The sequence below is a fragment of the Saccoglossus kowalevskii genome, chromosome 7 (genome assembly GCF_978046115.1).
Source record: "Saccoglossus kowalevskii chromosome 7, keSacKowa6.1, whole genome shotgun sequence".
NCBI classification, from domain to species: Eukaryota; Metazoa; Hemichordata; class Enteropneusta; family Harrimaniidae; genus Saccoglossus; species Saccoglossus kowalevskii.
Genome location: NC_140647.1, coordinates 26,994,709 through 27,010,694, shown reverse-complemented (window position 1 = coordinate 27,010,694; position 15,986 = coordinate 26,994,709). Strand labels below are relative to the sequence as shown.

The 15,986-nt window shown below is 35.6% G+C and overlaps 1 protein-coding gene across 1 annotated transcript; it reads left to right on the top strand.

Moving 5' to 3' along the window:
* Positions 1-4,267: 4,267 nt before the first annotated feature.
* LOC102810335 (uncharacterized) lies at positions 4,268-8,869 on the top strand. Its single transcript, XM_006823737.3, has 3 exons — positions 4,268-4,385; positions 5,952-6,088; positions 7,048-8,869. The coding sequence occupies exons 1-3, from the start codon at positions 4,373-4,375 to the stop codon at positions 7,717-7,719; spliced, it is 822 nt and encodes a 273-aa protein (XP_006823800.2). The 5' UTR covers positions 4,268-4,372; the 3' UTR covers positions 7,720-8,869.
* The last annotated feature ends 7,117 nt before the right edge of the window (positions 8,870-15,986 follow it).

Sequence of the window (15,986 nt, the reverse complement as noted above, 5' to 3'; positions counted from 1 at the left end):
CACAACAAAGCCAAAATTACTATCTCGTTATGACCTGGTTTTCAAAAGCACATTTTCTAGGCGACCGCAACTAAATGACGCCCCCACGTGGTCATAAAAACAAAAGAATTTCAACAACATACAGGTAAGGCCACATCCTCTGAAGACCCCAAAACTAATGCGAGAGGGCGAAAAAAAAATTCGGCAAAAAAAAAATGATGCTAAAACCACAGGATTACGGAGCTATTATTACGAATTTAACCACAGTGTATCAAAAAAACAACAAGTCTTTATTTGTAGGAGGCACATGCTGATGTACACATTTCGTACTGTATTATTGTCACAGGTATCATCACCTTTGATTTTGAAAAGGCAAGAGGATAAGGCAGATGTTAGCTTTGCCAAAGGCATACACATCAACTCAATAATAAAGAAAAACTTACTGTGTTGTATTGAAAAAAAAAAAAAAAATTGAACAATAAATTTGTCAACAGCAACCTGGAAATTAACTTCTTTGACATTCAAACTACAGCTTTTAAAGTGACACTTCAGATAGACTAAGTGTAGACACAAATGCTCTAGAACTACTTCAACTATGTAACAAATTATAAGAGGCTCGATATTGAAAAAAACAAACACCAACATCACCCCGTGGAGCTTCTGCTGCTTTCGTTGCAGTTTTGTCGACTTCAATGCGGACAAAGCAACCGAACTGATTTGTCGCCTGACCGACTTTTAGGCCACTATACACCTCCACTCCTCTCCCATTTCTCTCATCATTGCAGATGAAACGCGGAACAGCCACTCTGGACAATATGTTCTCAAAGTTGTCTGGGCGAAACTCGCTTGCCGCTACCGACCTCACGTATAGCAGTGTAAACGTCTCCCTGGCCGACGTCAATTGCGTACCAGTCTACAACAATCCCTCCGTTTCACCTCTGAACTTTTATGCTCACGTATTTTGGTGTTGTGGTCGCCAAGTTGGATCATTTATGGCAAAATTTGCATGTTTTGAGGCAATCTCTTTCCCATAGGTCTTTGTCATCCATAAAATTAAATCGGTGTAGCCTAAATGCTGTTTCCCGTAAACCAATCTGATTAAAATAAGATCCTTGTTGGCTTAATTTTTTTTTTATATAATTACTATAATTGTTATTTATTTTAATTATTTACTATAACCACGAACAAAACCATTCTTGCAGCAAAATAATTGTAACGTTAAAAAATAATTAAAATAAATAATAATTATAATAAATAATTAAAATAAATAATAATTATAGTAATTATATAAAAAAAAATAAAAAAAAATTAAGCCAACCAGGATCTTATTTTAATCAGATTGCCCGTAAACCAACATGGGAGGTTATAGCACTGAGCTAAAAAAAAAATATATATATATATATACATGTACTAGTAGTGTGGTTAAAACCGAGGTTTGATATCCGGTTTAGATTTGGCAGCTAAGTAACGTCGACCACACACAGAAATACATTTGGGTGTGAATATTTTGGGCCTTGGTCTAAGGTATTGGCATACCGGGGCATATGATAATCCTGTCACAGGAACGTAATTTTTAAGCGCATAAAACATACGTCCAGGCGCAGTTCCCCCCCCCCCCCCGTGATAGAGGGACTGTGGTCCAGGTTAGAGGTTGGTGGGCGGACGTTTCGGTTTAAGTAGAGTTCAATGGTAAGATGATTTTAGAAACATAATAAACTACATATTAAATATTTCTATAAATAACTGTATGACGACATCACTCTTTAAACTATGTATTAAATATATCTAGTAGCATTTTCGAACAATTTTATTAAATAGTTTAATAACTTTCTAGTATAAAGAATGACCGGAAGATGAAATATTTTAATTCTTTTATATTAAAACTTCAATTCTCATCACACGGAACACATAACACATGTACAGGGAGTGAATTTATGAGGTACATTTAACTTTTTGTTATACAATGTAGATATTTTTTACTACCAACTATGGTGGTACTTTCGATAGTAGAATCTTAATGCCTGGTGTGTATTTCATAATATTTTTTTTTCATCGACCTCGTGACCATCATGTAAATCATACAATTACTATTTTTCAATCCAGCATGAACCGAAACCTATACTGCTAACACTTATTGTTATGAAATAACTGATATCAACTTGAACGCATAACGATGGGTGCGAATTTCACAATGAAATACCCATTATACCCATTACGTATATTAACAATATAAAAGTGGTAGAACGTTGCTTTCTTATATGTTACCACCACCGTTTACTTGATCAGATTTGGAGATATTTCTGTATGGCTTCACTACTGTCGGCAACATAATATTACTGGTAACGCTAATTTCAAATACTGAAGATCGTTTATTTTACAGAAGAGAATCACGGGCAGAAACGTCCGCCCTGGTCGAAACTCTTAGCCGAAAGGTCCGGGCTAAAACATCCGACATTTCAAGTAAATGTAGGACAAACCACAGTCACTCTGTGGACAAACGTTCCCCACACAAAACTGGAAGCGAAGCGAAGTTACGAGTAATTGGTAAATGATATTAGCTCAACAATAGTACCTTATCAAACATGACATTTAGAAATGTGAAAAATATTTTAAAAAGAAAGTGGAGCATATGGGTAAGAATAGAATTATAATCTCCATGATTACAAGTAGTAATAAGTAGTAACTGATTAAACCGAAACCCAGAAAAACAGAACAATGCTGAGTAAACACTGGTTGTAATTAATTGATAAATTCTGAAGACACCGTTTTGAGCACAAATTGTGAGAGAACAAAAGCTCACAGGATAAAAGCTGGACACGGTCAATGTTGATAACAATAGACAGGACGTCTGCAACTATTGTATGGTTTCCTTATGTCTAGTTTGAGTAAAAAAATATGAAAATACACATTATCAAAGATATAAAAAATATTCTCACATTGTGTAACAGCAACAAATTAAAAAAAAAATACACCTAAAGACTAATAGTAAAATTCCATCTTCAATGTGAAATATAAGTTTGAAAATAAAACATGAGTAACAAGTAAAAACAAACGGGAAATAATAATGGTTACACAATGGAATATTTGTCACATTTCCTATACATCACAGATAACGAATGATTCTCTGAGACTAAGTTGAACACCAAATGCACTAAGTTGAACACCAAATGCACTAAGTTGAACACCAAATGCACTAAGTTGAACACCAAATGCACTAAGTTGAACACCAAATGCACTAAGTTGAACACCAAATGCACTAAGTTGAACACCAAATGCACTAAGTTGAACACCAAATGCACTAAGTTGAACACCAAATGCACCAAGTTGAACACCAAATGCACTAAGTTGAACACCAAATGCACTAAGTTGAACACCAAATGCACTAAGTTGAACACCAAATGCACTAAGTTGAACACCAAATGCACTAAGTTGAACACCAAATGCACTAAGTTGAACACCAAATGCACTAAGTTGAACACCAAATGCACTAAGGTGAACACCAAATGCACTAAGTTGAACACCAAATGCACTAAGTTGAACACCAAATGCACTAAGGTGAACACCAAATGCACTAAGGTGAACACCAAATGCACTAAGTTGAACACCAAATGCACTAAAGTGAATAAAAGCGGCTATGGGGAATATGACGAAAAATAATGATAACATTTCGTCGAAAGCCTCATGCTTCAATCCTAGACCTTATGTTTTCTAAGGTCTATGCTTCAATCAACATTGTATACCCTACACCACAGTCACTGACGTGCCGAGGGACTGTGCCTACACACTCTGTATTACGGTGTATTCTGCTACTTAAATTTCAAACAATGATAATAACTTCAAATCTCAATCAAAAGCTTGGTTTCCATTCTAACTTGTTGCAATTTATCGTAGCATTCGACAAAATACTCCTAGTAGTATATTCGATTCGTGTTCCTCATCAAGGTAATGTAAAATACTTTATTTTAGCTGGACTTTATTTTCGCTCAAAAGACTTTTTGGGTATTTTGTATGAAATTTATTTTCACTGATTTTTAACAAGTTTAATGTAAAATATAGGGAAAAAATTATATTCGCTGGATTTTAGTTTCACTGAATCATTCCTTTAGCGAAAATAGCGAAAATTAATTCCAAGCGAAAATAAAGTATTCTATAGTACTATAACAATAGGAAGACGGCACAGCTACAGAACGGAAGAGCCCCTTAGAGTTTGGACACGACAAAAAACGGATCGGTCAGTTCCGGTCACGTGATAAGAGACAATACAAACTCGACGATTCATTCATTGCTAACGATCGGCTGACTTGAACGTGGACGAGACGAACTGGCACACGAGTACAAACTCAGTTATATCACTGGTTTTTCTACGCAATTCATTTCATGGTATCTAGCGAGGATGGCAACGAAAGGTAATTATTAATAATCATCTCGGTTAAAAACTTTTCATTATAACTACACAAATTAGGGTAACCATGATTCCACAGCTAAAATTAGAAGTAACTATTAGAAACTCTTGATGGCATTTTTGAGAACTTTTACAGAATTGATGTTGCTGTAATAATTATTGCTCTTCTCTACACGTGTAGTTTGTCTTTCGGTTATTTTACCTGCGCATTTGTTTTCATATTTTGTTCTGTTTTGCTCGTAGAACTAAAATTCTATGTTTGTTTCAAATCTCCGCCTACAGTTTCTAGCCAATGATATGTATATATAAAGTTCTCAGTCACTGGACGAGAATCTCTGGCAAATTAATATAAAGTAAAATGTACAGTTTTTACGTCCATGCATGTACATAATCTTGGAATGCATTAAGCAACGAGCACTCCTCCTGAACGGAACCGGGAATCCCCATAACAAAATTATAGCGACTTTGTTGATTAATTTTACTACAGAAATGACAACAATCAGATCTTTTTATTGTTCACGTAGTTTCTGTGCATTCATTTATAAATATACACGCAAAGCTGTGACAGTGTTACCACGTGCGTGTAGTTGATAACGCCTTGAATATCTCAAACTAAGCACTACCGTATGCCGGTACTTCAATATCACACCTGTTTATTGCGTAGCGTACAGAGCACAAACTTCCTGTTGTAAGAGACAAAAGATCGTTGCGCAATTCTGTAAACATTTGTTTGTGTTTTTAGTGAGGAGCTAATTCCTCTATTGTTTTGATATTAACAAAATACTCCATGATCTGGTTTGGTATGTGCGCGGCTTGTGCACGATCAACGATCTTTCACAGGTGTATGACCTTTCAAAGAGAAAATTTGAGCGGAAGAGTCCAGTCTGCGAGTTAAACCCCACAGGTGGTATTGTAAATGTGCAAAACAAACCGGTAGTCATCAAAGATTTATTAAAATACGAACATTTTATAAAATGAGCGAAGGCAACCTAAATCGCTTGAATTTAAATTTCGTCGAAAAAACAAAAATCGTCGTTGTAAAATACTAGTACCGGTAAGTTGGAAATTAAACGACCCCGAACCCGCGGTTTTGACTATATGCGTTTGACGTAATTCATTACACAACTCGCCGTAAAAACACATTCCAACAACAAATATCCATTTGAACCAAGATGAGACATAAACTGAAATGTATTAGAATATTAAGATGTGAATTTCACGTCAGCGGGCCGTAAAGGCCCACAGGTGTCAATCAACCTCCAGGGTAGGTACGGTGTTTAATACAAAAGCAGCGGTGAGTAATTGAACAAACTGTCGCATTGTGCCGAACGAAAACTGTCCTACGTAACAAAGACACGCAACTATATCGTAAATAATAAATACAATTTCTGTACGCGGGAATATCATTTTTATTTCGATTAAAAATACAATAAAGTAATAAAGTATGAAAACTAAAATATAACAAATTATAAAATTGTTATATTTATTATATTTCATTATTAAAATCTGACATTTCAATGTAAATGTATTGTGATTCGCCTTTATTTTTAGTTTCTGTTTATTTTTACAGCAAGAGCATGTACGTCCTTTACTAAACAACAAGTGGCAATAATGCAAGAGATATTCAACACCGTAACGCAATATCCAGATCCCATAGCCCGTGAACGTATTGCTAACGTAACAGAATTACCAGAAAATGCAGTCGTGGTAAGTTTTAATTCGTACGCACGTACCATATTAACGTAAATACGCATTAACAAACACACTTACACATTGTTAACAAAGTTTCTCCACACGCTCACGAGTCGTAATTTTTAATTAAAAGTCATCAAAACTCTTCAATTTATATTTGTGAATAATTATAGGAATCTATGACGCGTAATATTTGGCCCTCTGTAGAAACTGAAGACAACCATCACGTGAAAAAAATGCGTTCCATAGTATTACGTTATAACGGTACACATTTTCAAGGGTCACCAGCGTTTCTTTTTCTACTAATCGTTTATTTTCTTTCTTTATAAGGGACTTACTGCATGTAGTCTTAGAGTCAGTGTCATTGCCACGATACGGTGACCAACACCAGATTAAAAGTCAGCAACCATCACGAACAGAGATTTGATATAGACGAAAACAATATTCGTTAGATGAAACAATTAAAACCACTAATAATACGCAGTGATTGTTATTTTCAAGTTAAATAACAAAACAATGAGAGAACATGTGTATTTGGAGAATTTCATTGTTTCACCGAGCGAATACTCAAATGTGTACAAGAAAGGCGTTGTCAGGTCAGGATAAATCATCTGTATACAATCTGTATACAATATCAAACAAGGACATTAAAAGTAACATGTTCTCGTCCTTTGAGTTGACCTAAATTATGCTTTTTTGTATTGCAAACAATTTTATGACTTGTGAATTTGGTTGTCTAAAATTAAAAAAAATATATTTACTGACATGTTTGAGTTTTTTTGTATCACAATGAAAAAGGCAAGTAAAAACTAATGTAAAAAATGTGTCTAAAGTTTGTGTGGCGTATGCATTTTGCACAAGAATTAAAATTACATAAAAATTAAAGCCACAATGACATCACTACCCATATGTTAGCTGCGATGCAGTGTGACTGTAACTGAACAATAACTGATTTTTTGTGTTTATTTTTATAGAGATGGTTTCAAAATCGCCGCCAAAGTCTACGTTCTAAATCGGCGACCTTGCCTTCTAATATGACTTTACAGAATTTACCGGATTTACCAACTAGCCAGGCATTACCACTGATCGACTCTATTTATGACCGTAGTTGTGTTATGGATGACCTTTGCAAACAGTCCAGTAAGGACTACGCACCATCAACAGCGCCATCTGGCGAGACGTACAAGTATACACGTAATACTAGTAATTTTCCAACTTCCTGTTACCCAGTGCCATTTCCAAACTACGAATATCCCTGGCTCCAGTGTCATACAGCATCTCGACTATGGAGCGAAATGACGTCATCTTCTTATTTCAACGACGCCACCTCTTGTCAACGTTTTTCTCGATTCCCTGCTGCGCCCTCTGTTGCTTCTCGAAGTCGGTTAAGGCGGTTTAATGCGCATTCCAACACGACTGACAAGCCGGATTTGTCTCATCTCAAAACCAATGACATACTTTATCATTCAGACTTCATTGATTGGAGAGACTCTCAGTTGTCATCGACTAAGACTCAAACTGTTTATCGTATGCCGTCTTCAGTGTTATTCACTGTTAATCTCCGTCCACCAAACATTATCGCTGCTTACCCCGCTTTTCACATGTTTATGAGAAATGCTCACGTTAAAGCGCAGGAATACTTGTAATGCATGGTTGATGTCACATGTCTGCAATTTCAGTCTTTGTTTGGATAACAATCACAATCATAATTGGTTACTAATATTTTGAGATTAAATAGCTTTTTATATATGTAGGTAATTGGGCAATTTCAAGTGTTCTGTTTTGTAATTGGTTGGGCGTGTTTATTTCAAAGTTTACTTCTTTCCAGTAATATTTCACATACGATCCCAAATGACTTACGTTCTACCCAGGGACGTACTTGTACTTGTTTTGATTGTATATTTTTATTTTTTATGTTTTCGTGTACCAGCTGCAACCGATTTCGCATTTATTTATTTGTAAATTATTAAAGTTTTTTCAATCATCTGTAATTGGTGTTTCTCAGTTATCAGTAAATAACACATATTTAATATAATTATATGCATGTTTTAAATCACCGCGTGAGTAGCAAACACTGAACTTGTCACCTGGTGGCGCTTTGCATTCTCATTCACAGGGACAGAATATACATTGAAAATGATACTGGATAGGAACAATCATTTCAGTGAACATGCTTAAAAAAGATCGCGTTAGTTTTGCTTGGTCAGCACGTAGTTTTTAAATCACGCGTTTTATACGAGTTGATACTTGGCCGTCAATATATATACCCTCGGTACATCCGGGTACTAAATAATTGCATTTCGTGCTACAAGACTCAATTCTTACAAATTAAATTTCGCATTCTTGAATTGAAACCTAATATAAGATATCTTGTTTATAAAAGTATTTGTAAATAGTTAAATGCTATAATGTTGAAGGATGGTAATACCATAAATAGAAATCTTTACAACAATATGACATGTACACATTACACTGAATCGCAAATTGGCTTAAGTGAATTATGGTGAAATGGTATACGTACAGGCGTTTGTATGGGATATAGACGTTACCAAAAAAAGACGTGTCGTAAGAAAATATGCAAAATGTATTACCTGTCGGCTACTCGGATAAGACTAGGAATATACACTAGCTCAAATTTGGTAATAACGTTTTACAAGTAGTAAATGATTACATACAGTACAAAATGTATATCTCAGCATCGTGTTCAGTTATTATTAATGGATTGCATAACAAAGCACTTTCTTAACAAATAAATCAAGGCAGACGTGCAATGTTTCTGTCGACAAAAGCGAATAAGCTTATTTTGTCAATCGATTTAATATTTAATTCTCCTATATGGCAGTGATATATGGGGATATGTGTTGATGATGATTTATGGTGGGATTGGATAGTTTCCACTATTTGGTTTGGTAAACAAGCGAATGATAAACTTCTGCATGCACGTTTGATTTCATATGTTTTCATTATTATCAATTGTAACAACAAGATTTCGAGCAAAAATTCCTAAGAACTCCTAAAAAATATTATCGCAGAGAAAGTGTCTAGGCATGCCCTTCTTTCGATACCATCTTTTCTGGTGGTGTTCGCCAATGCCCGGTGGTCGAACATTTCAAACAGTTTTGGGCGTCAAACCCACGCACTGACGATGGTATCATTGAATAATGCAATCGTTATTGTCACAGGCAATCATTGATTACGTCTCATCACCATTACAAATACAAAAAGATTCACGATATTTCATCAGTTTCTTCTTCAATCGATGTTATATCTGCCAATTTTTCATTAAAATTCACCAAGATCTCCGGAAACAACATTCCAACTGGACGTCATTTTCAATCTTGTGCATGCGCAGTTCGTCTATTGCTACCGAACATGCTCCAAATATTACCGAATGCTCGAGATTAGCGTAACCCATTGTAAGAATGTGCCAAGAGGTAACAAGAACCAATGTTTGTGAACAAACGATCACAGGGTAAAGCCCCGGGTAAAGCTAAAACAATAGCGTCGTGGCTCCTTCCGTTAGTACCTTCAATGGGTGAACTAACTAAATTACAAGTTATTGTTACACTGTGTCAACGTAAGTCCCAACGCAACTTTGAACTTCAATGAACTTTAAATGCTGTGTTCAATCGAGGAATCTATACAATACAATCGCAAAATGACGGTCGGAAATTATAATTATAGCAGCAAAATATGCGCTCGTAATAAAGTTGAATGACTGAATGCTCTTTGCAAACTTCGTATACGGAACTCTGTTTTGGTTATAAACCGATGCTAGCTTCACGTCCATGTCCTACCATGGCAACATCCGAAAACATGTTTGTTTTTTGAGCGGAAACTGACCTTCAAATGTTGTTCACGCGTGAATTAATTTGTGATTTGTAAACACGTAAAAGTAACATTCCGTAACAACACACCTATTTATGGGTCTTCTGGTGGTTGTACAAACAATGTTATTTTATATGTGTTATAAAATAATTATGTTGGATGTAATATATACAGAGGTGTTTTAGAGCCATCTATTCTTTGTCAGATTTTGTAAGGCACCGATCTGTGAGTTACAGCCATGATGTCAAAGATTACTGTATCTTTACTTGTTGGGCTTGTATCCCTTATCATCTCGGCATTGACTCTCGGCAAAGCATCGCTGCAACCGGAAGCCCGGAAGTTTGGTGAAGCGCTTTTCTTATACAATAAAAGAGCGATAGTTTTGTCATTCAACTTACTACACATGAACGTTCAAAATCTTGAGATTGAAATCACAGACCAAACCATGTTTCCATACCACAACGAACTGGATGAAAATTGTAAAATAAACATTACCTTCAATTTCGTCAGCAGAATTATTGAATTGTTACCCATTCCCGAAGGAGTGCCTAGTTATATCTGCTTTAATTCGTTTCGTGAAGAACAGGCGTACGTATGCCGCAAATCGCCAGTATATGACAAACAAGTTGGATTTCCGGATAATTTGGGAAGACAGTTATTGAAGAATTTGCACATTGTTTTATACATTGTCTTTATATTAACGATATGTCCGATGGTGGCATTATGGTTAATTCCAACTGAAAGAAATGTCGTGAAACTTTTTCAACTTACAAGTCGAGATGGAAGCATAGTCAAATGTATTATCCCTGAGCATCAATTGTTACGTAAAGACACAAATGCACCTATCACATGGAGAAATGTATATCATTATTGGGAGATGTTGACAGGGAGCAGCAATTGTAATAATAATTCTCAGATACTACCTCCTACATCACTGGGATGTCTTGATAAGCTTTTAGTATGCTTCAAATCTTTAAGATTCAAGTTGATTATTCATTTGCTTGTATTCATACCTTCTTTTCTTTATGTGGACATTTTAGTCAATTATATAGCTTACGGCTATGGTCCCATAGAATATTTTGAAAACAATGTTGTCATTGCTGTTCATACCGTCATTTACCCACTTACAGCTATTGTGTTAATCACTGCGTTTGCAGGAACATTTTCGGCTTTAATTGATATCTCAAAGTTAGTTGGCAACAGTGTTCATCATCCATCATTTGTCGAAAAAATATTTGTGACACCATACGTAGATGAAATATACAAAAAATTCAGGGCATCTCTTAGTACCGGGGGTTTTCAATCCGCACATATGCACGAGAACTGTTTGCACCTCGTTGGCAAAGTAGTTGTTCAACGTACTTTAACACTTCTTCAACGAAAAACATGGAAGTATAGTTGTTTCGATAACAGAACAGTTTCATTTTTTATATCGTTTCTTCTTTCACCATTTACAATTTGTCTATACTTACCCCTGTTGTCGTTAAGTATGGCTTTTTATAATCTGTACGTACAATTTAATGTCACAGAACGAAAAGTTAATCGCTCGTTATGTTTTCCGACAATATTCTTTTTTTATTCTATGATTTCCGTAATTGGCAGGTGGGTGGTAATCGTAGACTTCTGCCGACATACTCTTACGGGTGTCATCATTAATATAGATGACTTAGCACCTTACATTACTGTTACCATTCTAATTGTTTATTATCTAAAAATCATTTACTCTAAATTCACTTCTTTCTATCTAAACTTAAAGCACATAACTTTTGAGGTATTTTACGCTTGGAAAAAAGAATATGACACCGAAACGTCAGTCACATATGTTACCGAATCACCGCACTTCAAAGCAACCTCGATACCGGTACGATGTGAAGCACTCCTTTTTGAAAACATTCCGTTCACACAATATCTCGCGAAATTTGATTGCATCCCGGAGAAATTGTTCATGGAAATCTGTACAAAACTAGCTCCCGTACCAGTGAGGTTCTGCAAGTCATTTATAAAGTTTGTAGTTTTAGCAGTGTTTTGTTTTCTTGTATCCGCAGTGATTGTGTCTTTCAATATCGATCGCCCTCTGTCGGCATCACTTCTCGTGGCTATAATTGGCATACTGCCAGAGCTTTCGTAACTTTTTAAAGAAAGAACTATGGAAAAAATAATGTATGAAACACAAATGAAAGACAGTGTTCGCGACATTCTGTGTACTTTCAGTATGACTTATGATCGGTGCGCAGAAAATTTACCTTCTGACAGTAGACAAACCGTCAATAGGAATGCCGTGACACCTTATCCAAATGCAATCGTCCTCGAAGATGTAGAATCCTACGACGTAAAGTAAATAACTGACTAGAGCAAATACTTTGAACAACGTAATTAATACGTTGTTTCTTGAACTGTATCTCAAGCCGAATTGTATTTTATAGTACATCTTTCTTGCAAATGTGTTGCTCAATTTTAAAGTCAATGTGTGATGAAATATGTTGCAGGATACATATTCATGCGTACATCCGTGTGCCAACATACTAAAGAACGTGACGTGTGGAAACCATGGCTACGGTGAACTACAATTGAAATTAAATGAATTATAGTTTATAGTAAATGAGTCAACACAAACACCTACACTCCAGAAAGAATCCGTCAATGGCTGATCTACAATACCCCGTTTCATCAAATCGCCCTCTATAAACGAAACGCGTTTGTGACATGAATGTAAAGTTTATACTATCTTTGACCGTCGTCTATAAAAATACTGTTTTTTTTCCAGAAAATCCCTACGACGCACAGCTAATCAGATTTGTTGGCGGCCATTGCCTTCTACCCACGTTCACTACGTCATTTTGACGTCACAGAAACGTTTCATCGTTAGAGGGCGCAACTTAGCATTTTGGCTTTTGAATAACCATAACATACTACTTATAATACTTATGGTATACAGCACTATTCTTGTAAAACATATCTTCATATACTTATCATTCTTATTGTGTGAACTTTCAACTTACATTTTGTGAAAGTTTTATTATATCTGTACTGGAGTTTTTATGTTTTTCTTCATCAAACTAATGAAACATCCTATTTCAAGACGTGTATATTGAAATATTGTAACAGTGTGACACAGAATGACAGCATTTGATTGTACGTGTTATAGCTAAACATTTTTTTTATCCGTTACATGTTATTCGGAAGATTTGAAAACTTTCTATCAAATGTAGACATTATTGGAATTTGTAAAACTATTGCGTTTTAAACCACGAATTTTTTGTTTTGCATATTTTCAGGTGTCGTAATTCAACATTTCCTTCCAAAAAAGTGGGTTCAATTTTGTGAATAGTAAAAAAAGTTGACATCGTTGCTCAAAGTGCACGAGACATCATTCTTAACTTACATTTCTGCTAAAAGTTGTACAATTTATAATGTCAGTGCACCCAATGGTACTTCTAGACTGAGAACATATTTAGATGATATTGCCTGTACTTCTATTGCAGTAATTCACAGTGATTGTGGATTAATTTTAGTAAGTGAAAATGGTTCTTCGACGGAAAAGAAGTTAAGACTATAAAGTAGTATACACTATCTGGGCATGCTGATTTCATCTCTGTTGTTTTGGTCTTCATCCAATCTGACATCTAAAGGAATGGAAACACTATTCCGAATACAAACATGCATTAGAAAGCGGTTACCCGCTAGCATGTTATGTCAGAAAATATGTGATTTTGAATTCGTTTTGTATACTTGTACACTTGTACTTGTTTGAGCAGCAGTGCCAACAATCATCCGGTAGTATGATAATGTAGAAGACCATATCTTTATGCTGTTTCTATTGTTTACATTACCATGACGCTGACAGTTTAGACTCCAATTTACCAATAAACTCACAAACGAATTGTTGCCAAGTTGTCACGTTCACATCTGTTTTACACTTGAGTAAGTGTTGTGCAAGTTACATCAGTAACATTAAAATTATACACTAAAAACGACCCTAATAAATCCAAATAAACCGACCATCAACTGTCTTCGATGCCCGATTTAATTTGTGATCAGCAAACAAATGTAAAGTGAAAATGCATAACGACACATCTATTTAAGAGTCCACTGATGTTTGTTGGAACATAAATTACGTACAATAGTTATTTTATATACTGGTGTTTGACTATTCGGCTAGGTCTTATTTGTGTTAGTATCTAACACCTGTACGTGAAAGGGGGTCTAAAGGTCGGTGCTCGCCAGTACAGTGGGCAAACCCTAAAAAGGTTTGAGACCCGGGGTTTGAGATAAACAGAATTTCGGTTTGGTTTTATATCGTCTTAGAAAAGATTCAGACCCACGTATGTAGTAAAGAGATGGAGGCCCACGGCGAAACACATTTTCTAAAAATAAAACACACTCTTTGTAATTGGGCCGTACACCACACCGATTTTTTTTGTGCCAGCGAGTATCTGGTTAATTTGAATAACAAATCTATTACGGGACCAGTCAAATTACATTACCAAACTCAGGTGTAACTTTCATGAATTTATTTTTAGACAAAATTTAACGTAAACGTAGAAAATAGTCATACTGAAAAAAATCTATAAATTAATTATAATTCTTGCACAGTTAGTTTTATAACCAAGCAATTATTTTGCAATACCTTATTAGTAAAATGATCGAGGTCAATTGCACCAAAACAGATGCATCGTTGCCGTACTGTTTCTATTTCCAGAGACAGCCATTGCAGTGATACAAAGTGTAAGACCTGCTATTGAGAGGACCACCCACAGAACTCACACTGTACAGTGGGTATAGAATAAGGTAAACAAGACAATAGTACTGGAAATGAAATACACCTACACCAAACTATCAAGTTAAAGCTTTTGGCTTTAAAAATAATTTAGGGTCAAAGCACAAAATAATACAATGAATAAATTCACTAAAACAAGGAATTGCTTAGGGAAGTGTGCATTGGTGATAACTCAAAGTTCCAGGACGTGATAATTGATGACAGCCAATGGTTTCTGCAATACAACGACGCAGAAATACAGGAATCGTGCTTGCAGAGAAACGCTGTTATTCTGGAGGGCACCACTTATAGCAGGAGTTCGTAGGGCAGTTCATACAGGTGTCACAGAATGATGATTGAAGCCTTGTCTCACAATATCGCAGCAGCAACACACAGGGTACTCAGTTGAAATGATGAACCACAACTGTCCTCAGTTTATGCCTATGCATTTGTCTCATGTAGGTAAGTCAGTAAACTTCCTTTGTAAATCACAAGCACACCTGGTAGATTCCAATTGTCCAGAGTTGTAAACAAGTATGACCTGTTAATCACCTCTATGACAGTTTTCACACGGCAATGCACACCGTTTCTTCCCATGATTCCATGCACACTTCCATTTGCAGGGTTTGAGGTAATATGACAAAAACATGAAATAAAGGATGCTGACATTGTAAAAATATTGCTTAAAATTGTAAAAATATTTTAACAGTAATTTTAAGCATTCTCAATCCTGCTCAAATAGTCTGCACCTATATTTTCTTAACCTTTAATTGCTATAATACGGTAGCTAACAGATTGCAAATATATGGCCCACCGCATTAACCTACTTTTTACTCCCCGTCCATTGTTTAAATAAATTAATGGCTGGTGATCAGTCTTCAAAATATGTTCTTTACAACATAAATATTGATGAAATGTATACAATGCCAAGATCACTCTTTTTCAATTAAACGAATAAGACTTCTCTCTGCCAGCAATTTACGACTGGCATATGTCACTGAAAATTTTCCTTACTCATATTGTTGCACTGCACCAAGTCCAACTTTTGATGCATCGCACCTCAAAATAACACTCTTAATAAAAGCTTAAAATTGGCTGCTTACTCAATACAACATTCAAGTGATTAACGTTCTTGGGGATCTCTCCAAACTACCTTTCTATGCTGACCTTTTCTGGTCAAATCACTGAGAGGAGCTGCCATTGGCGCATTCACAAGACCGAAATAAACCATCAGGTCTTTTTTAGCTCCCTTCACTCACTGGGTCTGCCTGTACCCTTTGATTAGATCAATTTTTGAAGAACCGACTTTTTTTTAATCTTGAAAATAGT